At 41.1% G+C, this 22978-nt stretch overlaps 1 protein-coding gene across 2 annotated transcripts in view; it reads left to right on the top strand.

The window, feature by feature from the left end:
• The window catches only part of LOC136421321 (protein O-mannosyl-transferase TMTC1-like), a 139155-nt gene that overhangs the window by 30068 nt on the left and 86109 nt on the right, over positions 1-22978 (top strand). The window contains exons 4-5 of one of the 2 annotated variants that reach the window (XM_066408544.1): positions 18339-18494; positions 18997-19078. In XM_066408544.1, coding sequence (XP_066264641.1) covers positions 18339-18494; positions 18997-19078 — 238 coding nt within the window. Of the gene's footprint in view, positions 1-18335; positions 18495-18996; positions 19079-22978 lie in introns of both variants that reach the window. The other variant, XM_066408543.1, reaches the window with a different exon arrangement.

Here is a 22978-nt window from a genome sequence, read left to right as displayed (position 1 = left end):
TCATTTACCTGTATGGAATTATAGTAGTTTCTCATTAATTATGCAAAGTAGGCCTACATTTGCATATTTTTTATCAAAATTCCTCAGTACCAAATGTCACATATTTCAATAGTCATATCATGGAACACAGCGGGTTTTTAAAATTGTCTCATTGATTATGCAAATTAGAATCTGATTTGCATAATTATCGTCCAATCATACAAAGCATCACGTAAGCTATCTACATACAAAAAATCATTAACATCCATCAAGCCCATCTTGAGTTATAGTATGTTCTCATTAATTATGCAAATGAGGTCTTTTGCATAATTAATATCTATTAATATTTCTCTCTTCTTCAGTTACATATGTCATGTTTGAGAGTCTTATCGTGGAATTTGGCGGATGTATAAACTTTCCTCATTAATTATGCAAATTAGATACTGATTTGCATGATAAGTATCTATTCATGTACATCATCACTCAAGCTATCCACTTACCAAAAATCATGACCATTCATCAAGCCTCTCTTGAGTTATTCCCTTTCAAAGTCTGAAGCAAAACCTGCTCCTGCAGTTCCAAAAAAGCCGGTAGCTATATATAGGGGGCCAAAACCTATACCACTTACACTCTGTCCAAAGAGCTATCTACCACTCAAAAATCAGTTCCATAGCTTGTCCAGAACACGAGATATCGAAACAAGAAGTTCCGCTGCAGTACCGTAACGAGCCGCTAGGGGACCCAAAATCTAATCATTTCCTAGTCTCATCAAGACCTACCCACCTACCAAATATCAAGATAATCCATCCAAGCCTTCTCGAGTTATGCTGTACATTACACACATACATACATACAAACGCTACCCTCTGCATAACCTTCTCGGTGAAGGTAATGAAGGTAATTACATGCTACTACAACTTATCCCTAAGGTGATAAATTGGCATTGGCCATACTGGTCTGTACAGGTGGAATCACAGATGTGACAGAATCAGGTAAACTTGAAAATACAGCAGGGAAAGAGGTTGCATTAATTATATTTAGCCATACCATAGGTATGCTAAACATACTGTGTTTGTAATGTTTCTTTCTCCTCCTCCTCCTGTCAAATCTTCAAAGTGATTCATCTCGGTCGTCCCTAGGCCAAATGAGCCGAAATTTGGTATCCAGGTATAGAGTAAGTATATACCCCCAGACGTGTTTTTTCTCCTTCATTTTTTTCCAGTTTCGCCGCTGCACTGGACTTGAGACGAGATCATACCATGCGACCATGGTAGGTAGGTAGGTAGGATGGATCTTGGAATCATGGAACATGCGTCGAAAATTACATGCGATCCATGGATCTTGGAAGGTGGTACATTGCATCCATGTTTGTATACATGGCCATATTACATCTATACCACAAAACTGAACAAGAAGGAACTGATTTTGTCAAGAAAATGAAGAAAACAATAGTACCATGCAGAGAAGTTTAAACCTTATATATCTTTGAAATCAACTGAAAATATGCATAGCGGAAATGGCGCAATCGGTTAGGTCATAGAACTTGTTGTACCTGTGGGCCGGAACGTTGTCGGTTCGAATCCCTGAGAGACTCCGAAAGTTTTTTTATTCCTTTTTTTCTTCTTTTTAAACATCCGTTTGATGTATACAACGCCTTTGTATTATGATCGTAGATTCCAAACCATGCTTCGATTTTTTGTTTGTTCATTGTAACGGAAAACACCATTGAACGGATGCTTCTACGTATGGTTGATTGGTTGGTTGGTACAAGCATAATTTGGACCTGTGCCATGTCATTTATACCTCATGTATGTCATTTCTGCCTTCATTTTCCAATGGTGTACGATACGTTATAATAAGAATTAAGGGCTAGGGTGACGGATTAAGGGTTATGATGACAGATTAAGGGAAAGGGCGACGGATTAGGGTTTGTGGTGACGGATTAAAGGTTATGATGACGGATCAATGGCAAGGGTGATGGAGTAAGAGCTATGTTGACAGATTAAGGGTTATGTTGACGGGTTAAAGGCTAGGGTGACGGATTAAGGGTTATGATGGCGGATTAAGGAAAAGGGCGACGGATTATGGTCTGTGGTGATGGATTAAGGGATATGCTGATGGATCAAGGGCAAGGGTGACGGAGTAAGAGCTATGTTGACAGATCAAGAGTTATGTTGACAGATTAAGGGTTATGATGACGAACTAAGGGAAAGGGCGATGGATTACAAATGTAGGGTCTGTGGTGATGGATTAAGGGATATGGTGAAGGATCAAGGGCAAGGGTGACGGATTTAGAGCTATGTTGACAGATTAAGGGTTACCGTATGTAGGTGGATTAAGGGCTAGGGTGATGGATTGAGGGCTGGGGTGATGGATTAAGAGTTATGGTGGTGACGGATTAAGGGTAAGGATGACGCACTCAGTAAAAGGGTGACGAATTAGGATCTCTGGTGATGGATTAAGAGTTATGCTGTCGGATTAAAGTTTATCACCATGGATTTAGGGCAAAGGTGACGGATTAAGGGCTATGGGGACGGATTAAGGGCTATGGTGACATATCAAGGGCAATGCTGAGGGGATTAAAGGCTTTCGTAACAGATTAAGGGCAAGGGTGACAAATTAAGGGTTATCCTGTGGGATTAAAGTTTATGTTAACGAATTAAGGGCAAGGGTGACGGATTAAGAATATACATCACATCCCGTTATAATATACTCCTCAACCAACCACCTGTAAATAATCATGTTCATGAGGCGAAACTGGCAGCTTTTTGCAAAAGCACTTGTTTGATATAGGTCTTTAAAATGATTTTATTGAGTTTTATTGGTAAATTTCAGACAAAAAAGCACATTATGGCCTCCAGTGCTGCGGTATTGAATTTGAAACAAAAGGACCTGCAATTTGGTGTAGTAGTGCATTGGATACTTACCCGAAGGATCCCATTATTACTTTTGCCATACACTACTTCAAAATGATTTATTTTTGCGATTTTTGCAATGGACAAAAACGCTTATATTTTGGTATCAGCAGTTGCAGAAGGTTCTTACCTACGTATCTGTGAAAGAATTATCAAAATAAGTCCAACCATAAGTGAGCAATCGCCCAAGGGGCGACGCATGTTTTGCCCGCGGCACCCCGCGGGGCGCCCTCCCCCTGGCGAGGAGGACCTCAGAATGATGCGATTCCTGCGAGATCCGACTCAAATACGGCCATCAATACATCAAAAAGGCCAGGTAAAGAATTTGTTTTACCTTTTATGTGGTTTATAGCTGGTTTGATTAAATTTCATGGGAGATATTACCTTCTGAATAGCCATAAAAATTGTATATGCTTACCTTATGACATGCCTCGTCGTTAGCGTTTTGTCTGGGCATGTCCCGGCTTTAGTCGTTGCGTTTATTTTGATTTTGGCGACAGAACTAGAGTAAATTGATTGTTGTCAAAGCCAATTCGGACATGTCACTGAGAAATTTGTGTTTTATACTCGTATACAAATAATTTCATGTACCTACAGATCTGTACTGCAGCTTAACGTATGTTAATTAGGAGGGGGAGGGGCAGCTGTACATGTAACGATATGTGCCCAGCTTCCCCATGGAGTAATATTTTTTTTACAGAATTACTAGAATAATTTATTGTGTTTCCAGTTAATAATTGATAAGCTTTACAAGAGGGAGGTTCCACTATAAAACCACCCAATAAATTTGGCTAGTGTAAACTGTCTGGGCTCAGTCCACCACTGACTGGCATGCCGTGCACATGGGTGCAGGGGCTGGGCTTAGACATATATTGTACCAAGTAGTTACTCTTTAGTACACTTTAGAATGCATAAACAAACAATGAATAGATACAAGTTTTAGTTTTTCACATAAAAATCGACTAAGTCTGCTTCCTCTAAACAGGCAGAATATAAAGTAAAGCCCAGCCTGGTAGGGAAACAGCTTTGTAGGGAAACATAGTCTGATCAAGGAGGTTTTATAAAACCTCCTTGGTCTGATGGTGACTGTAGCTGGTCTTGCAGATTGATGACAGCAGTTCTTTTATGAGAACAAGACACCGACTAGCTGATATTGACATTTCTAGATCTGTAACTCAGGCAAGTACAGAGCAAGATTGCATTGAATTCAAAATAATGGAAAATCTGGTCATTATAATGCTTTAAATTTGTATCAGTTGATCTTTGACGTCAAGATTAAACTTGAGGAAATTACTGTATGCAACATTTAGCCTTGTTGTAACTTTCAGCCTTGTTGTAACTTTCTGGGTCATTTTACATGTTTAACAACGTTTTTTTTAAACTAGTGGAAAACAACTCCATACCAGTTTTCAAACTAAAACGGTCAGTAATATGCAAATATCTTTCTGTTTTGTGTGGTGATGCAAGGCCTTTGTTTTCTGGCTGTAGACATGGCTGGACTCCCCATGGCTCTTAATTAGTTTATGTGGTCTAGGGGTCAATTCAGCTTTCAAAGGAGGGCCTACATGGGGGGGTCGTGATTACGAATTACGTTAAATTTTTGCCACCGATTACGAATTACGTTAAATTTTCAGAGCTGATTACGAATTACGTCAAATCATGAGGCTTCCCAACCGACTTAAACACTTAACGCATGATTCAACTATCTAGTTCTGCATCAAAACTATTAATTTTTATATTTATTGTGGTGACAATGAATCTGTTGATGACCACACTAAACCGTTCTCACGGTAACTTTAATGAGTAGCCGTGACGGCGGCAGGGAATTTCGTATGGGAGGGGACAGCAAGATATTACTGAACGTACGTACGTACGTCCGGTAACATTTTGAAAATCTTAACCCCCTGCAACGCTATAATCTTGATTTTGAGTGCCAAATTTTGCTGTCACACTAAGCTATGTTTGATGACATCTATAAGTGAAAAGAATATACAAGAGTTTAATGGTATGGTGCGCGATGCCCCGAGTCCCGACATATATCGCGCCGGAGCGGCCCGGCCCGGCGATTATAGGTGGATCCGAGAGAATACCCGGGAAAATGGTAAAATCTCGACCCGCTCAAATACATTTTGAGGGGCAATATCTGCACTCATAGTGAAAAGTACACAAGGGTTTCTGCTAGATTGTTTGCCCTCCCAACAATTCGTCGGAGGCGTACATGTAACAATTGCAGGTGGGCCCGAGGGCATGCACCCGAGAAAATTTTGAAATCTTTACCCTTTGAAACGCTATTTCCTGCATTTTTAGGGGCACATTTGGCTGGTAATCTAAGCTACGTTTTATGGCATCTCTTTGATTGAAAAATACACAATGATTCCAGCTTGATATTTGGGGGCGACGCCCTCAGAACATATCTTTTTAATACCAGAGGCGCGACAATACTAAGTGGGTCTGGGCGCATGTTTCACGGGAAAATTTTGAGATCTTTATCCTCTGAAATGCTATTTCCTGCATTTTGAGGGGCACCTTTTCCGGGAGACTTTGCTGGAAATAAGCCTACGTTTTGCTAGTAGATTACGTTTTACGTTGCATAAAGGTAACTGCCTACGTTTTACGTAGAATCAAAGTGACCAATTACGCGTTACGGCCAATGTACTGATTACGAATTACGTTGATTTTGGGTGGCTGATAACGGATTACGAAGTCTAAAACGGCCTGATTACGCCTTACGAAAAAAGGGCATGCAGGCCCTCTCAAAGGGCCAATTTACACACAGCTTGTCTAGATATCTGGACTGCAGATATCTGCCAGGCGACAGCTTTTTTCTGTGTCTAAACAGGAATTTTTTAGATGTCGGGAAAATTTCAGCCGACCACTCTGAAGCATTCGCCCGACAACTCAGCGGGAGTCCCCGACCGCTCCAGCCGGACGTCTAAACAGAATGTGTCGCGTAGTAGACATCTGGAGGTCGGGGTTCACGCTAGTTTGCATATCTGGCGGGCGATAAAGCGGGAAAACTTCTTAGCATCAAGGACCATTTGTTCTCAAACGGACGACGGACTTCTTTCGTGATGCCAGATCGTTCGGTGGATCGGCCCTCCCCCCTCCGCCACGACAAGGGCAGCGAGTAGGAACGCAGCGTTGATTCTGACCGGTCGCTGTCGTCTTCCCCGGTACCTCAAACGCCTCTTACGCTCAACCCTTGCTTGCTGCCTCATGTTTAGCCACACGCGAGTCAGATAAAGAAAGAATACCATATTCATCATGACGAAAAACACAGGCGGTTCTCCCGCCATTTTGAAACGTGCGCTAAAGGTTGAATAGGGTCACGAGTGCAATCAGCGCGCTGCGTGAGTCCTGCGGTACTTCCTGTCGGTGTGTATAAATGCGTCCAGATATCTAAGGCTCAGATGTCGGCGGATTTTTAGATATCTGAAAAAACTCTGTATAAATTGGGCCAAAGTCCTGGCAGAGGACAGCAGGGAGTATCTACATTGGTTTATGGTTATGGTTGTTCCCAGGGAACGACCTGTCCCAGTTTAAAGATTTTCTTTACCATACACTGATCTCACTAGTCTTAAAGACCCCAGACAGTAAAACTATATAAAGGCTGGATAATGTAAACTATAGGCTTCAGTGTGCTGCTGGCAGCCGTGCAGTGCACATCAGTGGAGGCCTGGCTGAGACAGTTTACCACTTACTCTTCAACTTATGTTTGAAATAACAACAGATATCTGAAATTAATGTATGGTTGCACATCAAGAAAGACACTTAGCCCAGAAATAAAAGAATGACAACAATTAATGGCTTGTGATTTAGTTTGAGACATTGACTGGCAGTGGCAGTTACATGTATGTGTACATTTCTACAGAGCCCCAGTCTATACTGGTTTCTTAGACTACAAGTGGAATATCCAATACACTAACACCAAAATTACAAGTCATATTTCTTGACACACAACTACCAAAGCTAATGTGGGAAAGATATTTTCAAGTTGGAAATGTAGATACAGGTAGAAAATCTGACACTACATTGACAGGGTTGATTTGAAAATTTGAACAAGGCTGATTTCGAAACCTGAAAGCTGTAGATAGTATCATCTTGATCATCCAAGGGATCTTATCTGATTGAAACCTCCTTGGATTATGTAACTTTCTTACAGTTATCTGAGGCATTATCTTCGCCGAGAAGATTATATTTTCGGTTACTCCAGCTGTTGGGTGGGTCTGTATGTATGTCAAGAGCATAACTCGAGAAACCTTTGATGGATCTTCATGATTTTTGGTAGGTGTGTAGCGGTTGTGCAAAGAAAGGTCAATTTCAAAAATCGCGCACCTTACGTTTTTCAACAGTACTGCAGCGAACTTTGAATGTTTTTATGTTTGTATGGAGGCAAAAAAAGTGACGGAAACGTTGATGGATCTTCATGATTTCTGGTAGGTGAGAAGCGGTTGTGGGAATGGAGGTCAATTACGAAAATGGTCTACCTGGCGCTTTCTTACTGTTGTGCAGCGAGCTGTGTGTGTTTCTGTGTTTGTATGTCACCAAGATAACTTGAGAAGCTGTTGATGGTTCTGTATGATATTTAGTGAATGTGTAGGGTTTACACAAAGGAAGGTCAATTTCGATAATGGGCCTTCTAGCGGGTATCTAAGGTACTGCAGCGGAGCTTCAAAGTTTGAGGTCAAATTTTCTGGAGGTGCCAGGTACAAATGTACATGTTTTTTTTTATAGTAGATAGGTTTTAGGGCAGGGAACAAGTGGTGCAAGTTTGGGGCTCTTGGCGGATTGTCTTGAGCTGCAGTGGGCCTATATGTATGAAACCAAGGAGGTTAACCTCCTTGATGAAACTAAGGAGGAGGAATTAACTCATGTAGGGTTTGGTGTATTTTCATTGCTTTTGGTCTGTAGGTACCTTAGGTGATGATTAACATAATGAAACATATGCAAATCAGGACTCCATTTACATGATTAAAGAGAATGAGGTATAATTCCATTGAAAGCTGTTACTCGACCTCTATTTAGGGACACTTGGAGGATTGCCTGGCTTGGGATTTAGGCAGGGCTCTAGCCAGCGCCAGTTTTGCCGTAAATGTATGGAACTTTGCTGCGTGATACGGAACAAATTCAGAACCAATCCGTAAATCTTGCAGACAAAAATCGTGAGTAAAGACATAAACAGGGCTTGGACTTTTGCAAAGATCTCCAAAAAAGTAGCGGACGTTTGAGGCAAAGTCAATTCAGACCATTTCTATCCCCCGCCGGCAACAGGTGACAACCCAGGGTGGCTTTATAGCAGATAAACGGAGGCGCCGTGGTTGCCAGTGGTTGGTGGGCCGAGGGAAAGTCAGCGTCGTGCGCCCCCCTCCCCATTACCAGTGCCCCACTACAATTCTGGCCGGTCGCATCGGGCTGACGTTTTTTCTGCTGTTTTCCGCGGTTCACCATCAGTTAAAGCCACACAAAAAAACTTCCGAAATACTCTGGTAGTTACCAGGCTTTCCGTATTTTTTTGTAAACATTGTTGAAGTTTGACGCGCCGAGTTACACGCACTTTCTTCCCGCCAAAACTGGTGTTGAGCTGTCAGAACCAGATATACGACCAATAACAGCTCCCGTTCATGCTGTGTCCCAAAAAATCGACCAATGATATTTGGTGCGACGAAGGGGCTATTCAAAGGCTTGAATGGACGAATTTTGATCAAATTAAGTGGAATTTACTGGAGAAATAGACCGGGGAAAACACGGAAGGAAAACATTTGACGTCTTTATGGCGTTCTGTCTAAAGTAGGGTGTCTCATTTTCTATTATATTTAGTATACAGGGTGCAAACGGGACTGGTGTTGAAAATGTTTCATTTCTGCCGACTTAAATTCCCGTGTATATTTGTCAAATAAATAAAGTTTTGTGGTGCTAAATTTCATTTATTTGCCGATTGTATACAACAAAGGCCCACGTTATTTGACACCAAAAGAGATGGCATTATCAAAGCTTTGTCTTCGAGCAAAACTTGCCCCACAAAATGCTGGAGATGGTGTTTCAGAGGGCGTAGATTTCGAAATTTTCCGGACCCCCCTAGAATTGTCGCGCCTATGGCGCAACGCCTTGCACCTGCGGCGCTCGATATGTTATCTTTATACAAATTTTGGGCTTACGGAATAAAATTTAAGGCTGGCTAGAGCCCTGGATTTAGGTCACCCAGCTGTGTGCCAGCTGTGCGCCCTTCATTTGGTTGGTTTGTTAGTAGCTTAAGTTATAATTTGATATAGATAAATGTTAATTATAGGAGCCACTATGCATAATTGATGAGGAAATACCATAATTCCACACTGGTAAATGGCGGGAATTTGATACGTAAATACGTAAATCAGGGCCACATTTGCATAATTGAGAAAATGTTGGGCCACATTTTCATAGTTGAGAATAGCTGTCTTTAGAAGATTTTCATACTGGACAACTTGTGTTATTTGGGTGGACAAGATCATTGATCGATATCATACATTTTGTAAATAGAAATTAGGATCATATCATCAATGAAAAACCTCATCGGTCGTGAAGGTCAATATCATTTGGCGAAGATATGAGGTCGTGGAACTCTAGTTCTGCATGGTTTGATAATGTTCCTATGAAAACCAGTACTTTTTGAGTACAGAAGTATTTTGTTGATATTTCACTTTGCTGAAGTGTTATTTTGAGACTGTCCATTTTTTGCATGGAGAGGAGTATGGCTAAACATGCTGTATTTGCTCGCAAATGTTGCCTTTCTAGTTTTGATTTTGAGTTGAAATGTAGTATTGCCCTATCACTGGCATGTCTTTAGTATTTGAAACATCTTACTGCAGCACAGTTCCAGGGAGTTCTTTAATACATGACACACATGGTTAACAACAAATGTATTTCAGTGACCTTTACAAATGTATTTACCATGCATTGTGTGGCGAGGTATGTAAGCGTGTCACACAGCACGCTATAACGCGGATATGACGTGCACAGGGGCACGCTGTGACGGCCGTCATAGGGTGTTATATGGGGCACTATAACGGTTGTCTTTAACTGTCAGTAACTGTCAAATTAAAGAAGAAAAAAATAGTAAAGGCACACCCAGAAAATACTTTTACATGTATATTATATATTTTTTGTTTTATTTACCAGTAGCAGAGCTCGCGAAAACATCAAATTTTGCACGTTTGCAAAGCGCTCGCATCACGGCGCGGATGGGTGCCGATCTCGGTGATCTCGCACCCACTAATTCTGCAAAATCAAGTGAAGAAAACCTACGTCTCGTAGGTGTACTTGTCTTTGTGATCTTCAGGTGTAAAGTTTTGTAATTTTATGTCTGAGTTCGCTACGTAGTAGAGCTGGTTCAACTTCCAGGTGCATCCGACCCTCGGAAGGTCCGCCATGTTGGTATGCAAACTTAGCAAGTCAGGAGTTCGCGAGGTCTTTTAGTTCGCGAACGGGTTTTATCAATTTTTTCGGTAGCTCAAGGTAAAATTTTGATATTTAAACCCTCTTAAACGCTACTTCCCGCATTCTGAGAGGCAGAATTGTTGAGAAAAGGTACGTTTCAATATAATGTACTTGGTTTCATGCGGCCACATTTTACACCAAGGGGCGCTAGCGGAAGTTTTCCGCCACGCACATACGATTTATCTATATCTATTCAATTTTGTTTCCATGCCGAGAAAATTAAGTGAATGCTGCCTTCAGAAGAGGCTTGGCTACCATTTCATTGATATCGTAACAAAGGCCGCGAAAACTGCTTTAAATGTTCCAAAACACCGTTTAGTTAGGTAGCTTTCGCTACAACTTACAAACTGTTCAGAAAAACTCACGCCATTTTGATCACGTGAAGCACAGACGCTTTCTTTCAATAAACCAATCAAAGCACAGGTTATCTGAGCTGAGCCAATCAGAGGTCAGAACATGCGGACATGTTGAATATTCATGACTTCAACATGGCACCCTCGGCCGCTTGGGTCGGCTTGTGTACTGATATTACAGCGGCAGAAATACGTTTTATTTTACAAGTCTATCTTTGAATATATCGGTAGAAATGGTATTGATTGATGACTGGTCCTTCGATACAAATTCTTTTGAGGTTTTCGGCTTTTAGTCGTGCCCCTTCTACGTTCGCAGGAAATTTTTCGCCGAAAAACTATGACATGAATGACGCTTGTATAAACTTTGAGACCGTCTTGAATCTTGAAAAACAAGTTTTTAATGAGAACAACATATGCGAAAGGTGCCGACATCGATTGTATTCAAGAATAACAATACCAAACAAGATACAGGAGTTGAATTTTCTAAGGGGGGACGGCGTCCTTACGCCCGCAGCGTCATAATAATTTGGATACACACAAAATGCCGGTGCAAATTTTTCCATTTTCTCCGACGCCTCGTAATGACCCCATGTATCGCTTGTGTGTTGAATAAACTTTTATTTCATGCTGGAAAGAGTGAATGGTCTGTTATCAGTTGAGTCTTGTCATCGGTAGAACTTGCTATCATAGTGTTTAAGTGTTTGGGACGGAAGGTGTGGGGAGGACGAAATTACAAAAACTGAGCTTACCAAAGAAAACACATATCATTTTCTGATCGCCTAAACTGGAGTACAATTTACCATTTGTAACTTACCTCTTGTAACGATGTGTAACCCGTCTTAGCTGTGGCCTGTGGGGCTCAACACGTCATGGCGTGGTGGCTGACACTCGCTGACGGCCATGTGGAAAATTGCGTGTTGGCATTTGATACGGGAATTTCTATCATTTACAAAGACAATTTTACTAAGAAAACTTTCATGAAACTTCGGGTTCAGAAAAAATTAGCTTAAAATCATTCACATATGGAGAAATTACGAGTTGCGTGTCCATGCACGGTGTTGTCGTAATGTGTGCCAAACTGTCAAGGCGGACCTTCCGAGCCGTGCACTCCGGTGCGGCGGATCAGATTTTACACGGGTTTATCGGCAAATTCAAAGCTACACACCCGTAGTATAACATCTAAATATTATGAAAAATGAAATATACAAACTCTGTTGTTAGTACTTTTTTTTCTATTTGCAAAATGGATCGTGGCCGTTCCACGATCTCTGTGATCATCAGCCCGCGGCCGGTATGCTGCTGGAACGAACTTGTAAAACTCCGTTACCAAAGTTTAGTCGTTCATCATAATCAAAAGATCATAAGATACGATTATTTAACTATTTTCTGACAAGACAAGATCAGTTTTCCCAACCTAACACCATGTGTTAGATGGCCGTTATAGTGCCCCATGTAACACCCTATGACAGCCGTCACAGCGTACCCCTGTGCACGTCATATCCACGTTATAGCGTGCTGTGTGACACGCTTACATACCTGGTGTGGCTGTGTGAATTTCATATGTTCCCTAATAGTAAGTATTGTCATATCACTAGAATTGTTACAGCACAGGATGCATCACTGTATTTCTAGTAGAATTTATACGACAAATACAGTCAAATCTGCCCAAGGCGACCATCCGGGGGACCGAACAAAAACGGTCGCGATGGACAGGTGATCGCCATGAAGAGAATTCCACTCATAACATGTTTCCAGGTCGAGGTTTTCAAATATAGTGTACTATGTAGATGGATGGAAAATTATGTGATTTTAAACAGCATGACCCCCACCAGGTTCAATTCTCATTGACAGAAAGATCCTACAGAAATTACATTTTCTGTTATCGTTGAAAAAACAATGTCTGCCTCTATGATCTCGCAGCGCCCTCCCGTATTCACACGTTACGTTAAGAGTACACACACATGCGCGCTCGCACATAAAAATCTAGTTTTTAAGGCCTAAGACAAATCCGTAGAAAACACCTGCTGACTCCAGCCTTCTTTTGGGCGCCGACCGCTGGATAAAAGGGGCAAAAAGTTTTTGATCTGACAACTGAAGGATGAAAACGGAAAGTTGTGATAGGATATCGGAGATTCTTTGTACACAACCAGGTATTGATCTCACCTGCTAATGTTTCGATGTCTATCAGACACCTTCTTCTGAGCTTCTGACTGGAGTACTGCTTCTCACCGCTATAAGTAGCCGATGTAGGTGAGAAGCAGTACTCCAGTCAGAAGCTCTGAAGAAGGTGTCTGATAGACATCGAAACGTTAGCAGGTGAGATCAGTACCTGGTTGTGTACAAAGAATCTCCTTTATCCTATATTCTACCAACCTGATGAAATTATTTTCGGAAGGAAAGTTGTGATACCGCTCCCGACCACATCGAAAGGTAACAGTACAGCATAACGCACAGCGTTGGCGATTACAAGCAAGCAGTGCCCAATAAAGGTTTGTGAGTCATGAAAATGAAAAGAAATAAGAATATTAATTTTTTTCAATGACAACAGTATTCTAAATGTTCATACACAGAAGCGTCGTGTTTTAGAAAGGTCAACGTAATGCCGCGCTGAAACCAAGATGGCGTCGCGGACCAAGGAACATCATGTCTCGACCAATGTTTTGCCCTCCACGAAGTCATTTTCAGGCGGAATTTAGTAAGACAGAGACACAGTTTTGTTGAAAACACAAGAAATGGATTTAGTAATTTCTGTGAAATCTTACTTTTTGACGCCATGCACTATGTGATCGTTTTGAAAATTGAGTTCAAACCAAACCGAGGTTGCGGTAAACTATAAGATTACGATGGGCACAACAACATCGATATTTAAGTATTCACAAACCTTTGTATTTATAATGTAGTGGGAACGTTTTATTAAAACACTTCATGGAGGAATCGATGCTATTCATATATTTTTGTCCATCAAGGCGGTCAAGGTCTTAAAAATAATTCCGCGAAATCCGACAGCAAAATCCGATGTCACCACACGCTGGAAAACGGTGGCCATGGGCAGGGATCATGCTCTGTGCGGTCCCAATTCGTGGCGGTCGCAGTCGCGTTGGAGGGGTGGTCGCCTTGGGCAGGCTGCTTAATGCTTGTGCCTATGGGGAAAGTTTTTGGGACCAAGAAAAAGCGGTCGCCATAGCCAGGTGGTCGCGTTGAAGAGGTGGTTGCCTAGGCAGGTTTGACTGTACATGTGTAATGATACATACAAAACGAACACATTATCTTCGCCAAATAATTAAGGGTTAATGACCTGTCCGAGGTGTATATGGTGTCATAACGCCTGGCCATGTGCTATAACCACCGAATAAAACCACCGAGTGAGCGAAGCGATGGACAGGTGGTCGCCATGAAGAGGAATTTAGTTCTTTTTACAAACTATACTTCAACCATTTCGTCCCCACCACAATGAGGTCGTATGACCAGCTTTTTTCAGAAGCTTTCTTGTTTTGAAGCTCTTAGCTTGTTTCAGTTCTTAATATGTTATACTGTTTTTAGATGGAAAGAGGGTAGGTACGCATTATATCTCACTTTTGGTTTTGTGTCAACAAACATAAACATAGATCTAAACAGGGCCCTGCTACTTTCATTTGGAAATTTGAATACTGCAAGTCCAATGGGTAATATTAGCAGGCCTCTGAGTTTGAATTTCACTGAAAGTTCACTCTATAGAAAGCTCAAGTCAGCGAATACTCATTCTATGCAGGGAAAGCATGCATGCTTTCTGGTACATACACATGCGACATTATTTGAACAAAATTATACAGAAAAATTGATAACTTTTGTTTGTTTGATATTTCCACTATCATTTAATATTTTTCTTTGTTCTTTAGAGGAGAAAGCAGCTGTTGTCCCAGTTTTCAGTGATTTCCTGAGTGGTCCTCCCTGACTACAAGCTGATTCCATACTGTTTCAGCCATCTTAGGAGAGTAAGTATATATCTCCTTGGTATTTTTTAACAGGTTACTCATTGATGTTGATAGTGTTGTGACAAAATTCACAATAAAATAAGTGCCATTCCCTGAAGTATCAACCACCAGTTCAGACTGTTTCCTCACATACAACAAAGAATATGTACTGTACAGCATATGGGAGTGTTACACACCACAGTTGGTATCTAAGTTCTGTGTGTCAGAGCAGACCTGTTCATATGTGTTTATAGATTTTTCACAATTGATTTGTGGTAATCAGTAATGAGGGGTCCGGGATAAGGTTTAGATAATGTTGATTTCATTCAATGGCTGTCTAATAAATAATTCAAGCTGGTGTGTATGTCTCACAGAGTCCAAATACAATTGTCAAAATTGTGTTTTTGTTTATTCGTACATTTTATTTTGATTTAATTGTTCCATTGGTTATAGGAGCTGAAGGTAAATTTCACCTCTTTATTTCCCTTGTCTGCCCCTATGTCATGTTTAGGTCAATCTGGGCTATCAACAGGTGACCATCCTGAATTCTCATCTGATCCAGTTTGAAAGTTGGCAGTCTTCAGCAGGTCATACAGATGAGCTTGCGGTACCAGCTTAAGTATCATGTGCAAGCTACAGCTTTTTGTCCCCCCACTGTTGTTGATTCAACTACTGCTCACAATGGCTTGCTGTTTTTCATGTAACATCCTGTTGTTGACTTTCTGACCTTCATTACCATGTACAATACGGTTGGCTCCAAAATGTACACATAAAAAACAATTTTCATACATGACATATATTGTAATGAATTGTGCAAATGTAGTTGAAATAGATGTTCTTGTATTCACAGTGTGAAATGAGTAATCTTTTTTGACAGAATTGCTTTGAAATCTCTTAGCATTCCTACTTTATGATATACAAAAATGTATCTATGATGATATAATATTTTTCTGTATCGATGGAATGATTTCTGCACTTGTCATAGAGGTGACAGAGCTATGTAAAATACCACTTGTCACCATTGTTAACTTGCACTGTTTACATTATTTCATGTTGCAATCAGCCCTCGGGCAAGAACTTGCAAATAAAACTTGTTATTGTATTCAGTCTCCTTTCGTCTTCTTTTTATTTTTGTCTATATTGAATCAACACAATGATAATGACAAAACCTATCTGTGCAACAGCTCATTGTCTGTTTGTCCAGTGTTTTAGTCACTTTACTCCTGACCGAAGTGGTTCGAAGATTGTTCCACCATAGTCAACAGATGCGTATTTGATTCGTCACTAGGAATATTTAAACCTAAAGTTTTAGGAGGCCATATGCAAAGTCTTGGCAGCCTAATACAGTAACTTTGAACTGATAGTCCGCAAAATCTTTGAAAGTTTCGTAACTCTACTATTTTCTATGTGGGGCGACCTCCGCCGCCTGCGACATGGCGTTCTTAGGGGTTCTACCCTCCCGTAATGACCCTACGGCCAGCGCGGTTTTCTGTACGTTAAAAAAGTGTCACAGACAACAGACCACCATAAAACTAGAAAGTAGCATACTAGTTATTCAAAAAGGCTATGTAAATTAACGGGTAAACTTGCAGAATAAAAAAAAAAGAACAATTTCTTGGAGAGTCAAGTTCATATCACTTACGAAATACACCGCGCTTGATGAAAATAAGCACATAATGTAACATCGCCAAGACTTATCAAAACTGCACGAAATATGTATAAATCTGGTTTAAATCTGTTTGAACAAGCTTCTACTAAGATGCAACGATCAAAGGCAGGCAACTCAGATGAAGCGTATTGCAAGAAATGAGCTTATTTGCGATACAATGCAAATTTTCTGAGGCGCCGCTAGAAGGCCATCTTGATGTTGCCATTAGCAATGCCGCTCTCGTACCACTAAATTTCGTCTCGTTCCCAGGATACTAAATGTTCGAAATTCGTGTTCTAAAACAGGCCTGTAAAGGACGCACTTTTTTGACATTTCAACTCTCAAGATGGCACTTCAGGTCAAAGCCAAAGTCGGGGTGCGCACTTTATTTGTGTTTTCTCTCGAGGAAAAGTCGCGACATAACCAGGCAGTCAGCGATTACGCCCCCAGGCAACAATAATTTATGCATGTTCCATGTTGTTTACAAGATGCAAGATAACAATGATATATATTTGAGTATTGAAAAGTATCAAATTTATAATTTTATTGACAGAAGTAATTGATTCAGTGATATCAAATATGATATTATGAGACACCGATTTACGCTGGGTTTGACAACAGCGTGACCATTTTCAGGGTTTCGGGGCCGGGCGTGCGTACCCCACACCGCTTACGACGTCAATTCCTATAAAGCAACCACACGGCTGCAAAATATGGGTACATCGTGCGCATCCGCAAATATTTTGATCAAAAACATAATCGCTAGGATCTGAAATGTTCCAGAGTTCGCTTTTGTTTTGATGGGTAAAACGCATTATATTATGGAAACCCACGCTGCTCTCGGCACACTTAAGGGTTCATTGAACGCTAAGAATCCGCAAATGTATGCTTTCCCGAAAAGTCTCTGAATTATGCAATTTCTTTACTATAATGTTGCTAGTAGTAGTAGTTGCTATGTAGTAGTTAAAAACAGCATTTTTTTGCGTTTTTAAGTGTAAAATTTGGATTGTGCTTGTGCTGCCCTATGATGCACTGCTTCTGCCACCAGCTGCAGCAACAACCAATCAGAGATGCGTAATGCGAACACGTGATGAGGATTACGTAATGCGCGAAATGCATCTTGGAGCAGCAGAAATTCAAACAATGGCGTTGGGCGATCGGCGCATGAAATGATTTGTCAATGCAACGCTGTATTTTGTCGCAAAATGCAGAAAGACAAACTTTTATGTTATCTAAAAATGCGTTTTACAAGTTTGTCTTTGACTAGTCCTGTAGAAATCAAGCGGTTTGATGTCTGCTCCTTCAATACCAAGGAAGTTTGTCAGATACTTATCCTCGCACGAGGTTCTCAGCGTGATGTTTAACTTTCAAAGAAGAGAAAATGAGAGAAATTCTTTATTGATGGAAAGAGTCTAGAGTAGAGTAGAGGCTGAAATAGTATAAATTTTCAACGACAAGGTATTAGAAGTGTGTGACTGCAAGATAACTTGTTGGCCCCAAATGATGGTAACGTTTTCCTTAAAATTCCCTGGAAATTTCCCAATAGACGTGACAAAAGAAAACAACAGATGCGCACTGTATTTAGGGTGCGTCCTTTATTAGAAGAAATACGGTAATCAGGTCATTGGTCTTTGACTTTTCCTGCACTGCTGTGGCATAGTTATTTCCGCATTCGGTGCATTTTGCTGCGGTATGACGTGTTCAGTTGAAAAATACCCCCAACCCGTACATATACTGGACCCACATAGAGGCTCTGTAATATGCAACCCATATGTATGAATACCGCATGCAGGACAAGGGTTAGGCAGGGCACCCCACCATACTTATCGAAAAGAGAATCGGTCCATCCCAGTGTGAGTGGACATGTAAGTGTGATATGCAGCTTGTACTGTTCAGCACAAACCTGTGTTACGCCATGAGGCAGTTTACTGGGTATGCAATACAAAGAAGAACAAAAAAAAATCAAAAGGTCAAGAATGATGGCTATTGCAGCTTATTGCATCCATGTTGTGTGTTTTAGAAGTGTCTCTCCAGTGTGGAGCGGTGCGTCGTCCCATGGACAGTACGTGCTGTGCTTGTTGCTGGGAGCCTGTGCCATGCTAGTGAAGGAGCAGGGCATCACGGTGCTGGGGGTGTGTGTGCTGTATGACACTGTCATCTGTAGGAGGGGGATACTCAGGTCAGAACTACAAGTCTACCTTAAGATTGGACGAGAAACATAGCAGGAGGCTAAAGGCTCAATCCTTGGATGATTTATACAATGTACTTTCCAGGACATTAGTTATGACACTTTTAAGACAATTCATAAGGCATTCATATGTATAAGCTGATATTACTGTACTGATGACTTATTATAGTATTATCCACTATATACAAGTTTTATCATCTACACATCATGTTGGGAAAATCATTTCACTTTAAGAGTGCCTCTAGCTATATGGCACTTCACTGGGGATTGTAAGAATATTTGGATGTGCCCACAATGTGCCTTAAAGCTTTTAAAGCTTAAGTTATAGATTACTGTATGCATGCACATGCATTCAGCTGTTGCATTAACAGACCTTAAGTTTCCTTTTCAAACTACCATCCTGTTTTACTAAGTGAAATAAATGCTAACGTTGTAGGCTGCTTGAAGCAGTATCCCCACATTGAAGTTAACACTGTATGATATCTTACTGCAGACATCTGAGGGAGCGCAGTTTTTCTGGATTTCTACAGGACAGCAGACCATTGCTCAAGAGAAGTGCAGTCACTGGCATGGTGGTAAGTGTCAGCACAAATGGCCTCTCCACCGTCCTACAAAAATCAGCAGGACTGGTACAAGTATTGTAAGAACATTTTACCTCTTCATAGTAAAGGATGCATGACATAAAGGTTGAAGAGATAGGCATTAAAACATAGATTCCTGTGTTGACAGATAAGCTAACTAGTTTCTGTCAAGAAGGGTGAAGTACTTTAAGCCCCGGTTACACATAGCCGAACATGGCTTCCAAACGCTAGCCAACCCAGGTCGGCGGTAGTCGGGAGCAGTCTGACCAGTTTTTAGGCAACACCTATCTTTGGCACTGAACCAGTAAATGACTGAGCCCCGAATGCTTTCTAACCTACTCCCAACCTTCCCGACCTCTAATGATGTTGGGAATGAGTTACCGTAAAATCCCTATTTACGTGCACACTTTTTAAACTTTTCAAGTCGCAAGCAGGTGCTCCTGGCTGACGCCAAAGTCAGCGTGCGTACGTTAGGAGGGGTTCTTCCTCGGAAAAATCGCATATCAGCATTAGAGAACGGTACATCTTCATGCAAATGAAGTGTGGAATGCTACCACACAATCAATCAGTAATAAAGAATAAATAATACATATATCTAAATTGTCTGATATTTTCTACCCAGAAATATTTTCTCAGTAACCCTTTAAGTCGGTAAACATCATCGGAAGGATGATTATGTCAACCTCGAACTATCCACCTAAATGCTGGGGAGGGAGTGCGTACGTTAGGAGGGTTTTTTCCCTGAATGTTTCAACTCACTGAGTCAGGCCCGCAATCGTCCCCAAATCGGGGGTGCGTACGTTAGGAGGGGTGCGTACGTAAATAGGAATTTTACGGAAGCAGAGATTTGTCTACGGACTTATGGTGAGTTATGGGTGGGTTGGAAACTAGTTTGGAGTAAATCAGCAGTGGATATGGCGTGTTTAAGATTTAAATTTTACGGCTGAATTACTCCCGAACACGGGTTTCTGTAAAAAACGGGGCCCCGCCAGTGCCCCGCGGGGGGGTGGGGGGTCCGTTTGCGGACAAAAAACGTTTGCTTCACTGTGACGCAAATACACACAATTATGCAGTGTACATTAGACAAGGATATTACCTATCAAGTATCAATAGAAAACACGCAGTAACCTGGGTTTTCCCATGTTTACTCATTGAACATTACGCTTAGTGGTGAGTGGAAGAATCGCAGTATTTAATTTACATCCCACAAGATATCGGCCTTCGCGCAACGGGAGCTAGATCCTGGCATTTACTGTGACGCTGTGACAACGGTTGTGGAGGCGGTTTGAGCGACGTTCATGTTTGCGTCGCCTGTACCAAGGACATCATATGACCTTGCCTGTACAAAGGCAGTACCGGTAGCTTTGGAGTTCAGATAAAAGAGGCCATAGAACGTTGATGTCAGGACTGCCGTGCACTGACCTCATTCCTTTGTTATTTACAGTAGAATCCGCTTAACTGCACCACCCATTTGTCAGCGTTTTTGGTGCAATTATCCGGCTGGTGCAATTATGCGAAATGCCCAGCTGGATCGCACCACCATGGGCGAGGGGGTGTATTGTTAGTCAGAAACACTAGCACAAAGAAAACAGACGAAATTATTCAGTTATTAACTTTATTTATTGACCCTTTGCTGAAAATAAAGAAATGACTACGAACCTGTTTTAAAAGATTTTGCATTCTTTCATTTTTCCATGCGATCTACCGCATTACAACACACGTAATGTTACACGGGGGAGGCATTCTGAAACATCGTCATGCCACTCATGGAATAACAGCTTCTGTGTTACATTACGTAGAGTGCAGTTGTCGATTTACGTAAATCATTTACCGCCATGAAACTAGGAATTGAAACTAGAACTTGGTTACTGATTACGGGTGACCCGCCCGGGACCTGCCATACGATTCCTATCAACGTAACTGTCAATGGAGACCGCCTTCTCTTGTTACTCAAAACAGTTTTAAACATATTGGCGGTATTGCGCCTTTACACCGGCAGGTATCGGCTCATTTGTACCGCGTTTGCCGATTTTAGCGCACCTTTTCAGTTAACTTGTCGAGGATTTTTGAAAAAAATTGGTGCAGTTATCCGGCATTGGTGATCATGCGCGGTGCAGATATGCGGAGTCACTAACAATGCAGTGAATGGGAACCGGTTTTGGATATTGGGATTCGGTGCAATTAAATGGAAGGTGCGTTTATCCGAGGTGCAATTAAGTGGCTTCGTCTGTATTACTAAATTCATGGGGGAGTTGATAATTATAAACTCTTTGAAATCTCGTCACCCGGCCGATGGGTGTGTCCCAGTCTGTGCGCTGCGATTGGCCCGCTGGTAGGCCGGCGCTGATTGTCTGCTGGTGCGCGTGCCGTTGGCATGGCAACGCAGCGTGAGAACCACCCCATGCACGAAGTGTATCATGACCAAACCGGGTGTAAACAAGGCCCGATTACGGCGTAAAGAACCTTTGAATTATGGTTCGCCCCGTTCTCTTATACATGAAAAGGAAGCCATGAGCTCTACTGTTTTATTTTTGCTGCAGGCGGCAAATTATTAATTCTTCACCCCGAGTCCCTGAGGCAATGCGCGAAAGTGCGCTACAACATGCCGAAGTTGACATATCCGGCGAACAATCTTAGATGTTCACAAACATTGTTGGCTCTTTGTGCGTTTTTCGCGCTATGGAAGGGAGGATCCGGAGCTACACATAATTCTATAGAACATTTCTGCCCTGCTGGACGTGAACCGCTGGTAGGTCGAGAGGCAGCAACGTGGGTGCTGTTGAGCGTGCTGTGGGGTTCATTTTAGTGATATCAATTGGACATTCGTTTTTTTGTTGTTGTTAATATTCATTTTTTATTGGGTTTATAAACAAAGAAAAAACGATACACAAGACATGCATGGCACGGAAATAAGGTAGTTTACAGACATGAATGAAAACAAAAACTGATAAATAAAACTAATTGACAATAATAGTGAATAGACCCCAATTACCATTCCTTTTATATGTTCTTTCTACATATTCTAATATAACATTATTGCATTATTTCATATATTTAAACAATTTATAAACATATATATATGTATACATATATACGCATACATATATATACCCAGACACATATATGTATTATATATGTCCAATTAACTTCCCCCATTTCCCCACATGTTTTTCAGTTTTGCCTATTCTTCTAGAAATGATGCTTTCTAGTTTGTAAAAGTAGGAAAGATAAGAGATAAAAGATTCTAGCTTTAGAGACCACTGACGATTTTTAAAGATAAAGTGTTTTCCTAACAGAATGACCATGTTTGACAGGGCTGGACACCTCTCGTTCAGATCTCCAAAAATGACATTAGAACGACTAAGTTGTAGGAGGTATCCAGTATGATGAAAAAACCAATCTTCTAGTTGCCGCCATAAATGTGTGACTATTCTACAATCCCAAAATAAATGTATGGCCGTCTCTTCTTCATCTTTACAATAACTACATATTGAATCTACCAACCCCCACTTATACAGTATTCTATTCGTAGTTAAAAATTTAAATAACAGTTTATATTGAAAAATATGCAAATGTGAGTCAATCGAGATTTTGTATGTTAAACTGTACACTTTGTTCCATGCTACAAATGTATTGAAATAATCCTCCCATGATTGTTGTATTTTGACTGATGATTCCCATAGCCTGGCCTCATACATGAAAAAGGAGTACAAGTATTTATTGATTTTTTGATGCTGAAGCCAGGTTATGTTTGTACAAACAGGAACACAAATTCTTAATTCTGGTGACACCTGTCGTAGTGATTTTTTCCAAGAGTACGGAATGGCTGAAATAATTTGATTAAACTTAAGCTCCGAACAGGTGTCCCCAAATTTAAGTACAAAATTTTCAAAA

This window comes from Branchiostoma lanceolatum, chromosome 16 (assembly GCF_035083965.1).
Source record: "Branchiostoma lanceolatum isolate klBraLanc5 chromosome 16, klBraLanc5.hap2, whole genome shotgun sequence".
Classification (NCBI taxonomy): Eukaryota; Metazoa; Chordata; class Leptocardii; order Amphioxiformes; family Branchiostomatidae; genus Branchiostoma; species Branchiostoma lanceolatum.
The sequence above is the reverse complement of the archived record's forward strand: the minus strand, read 5'-3'. Positions and strand labels throughout refer to the sequence as shown.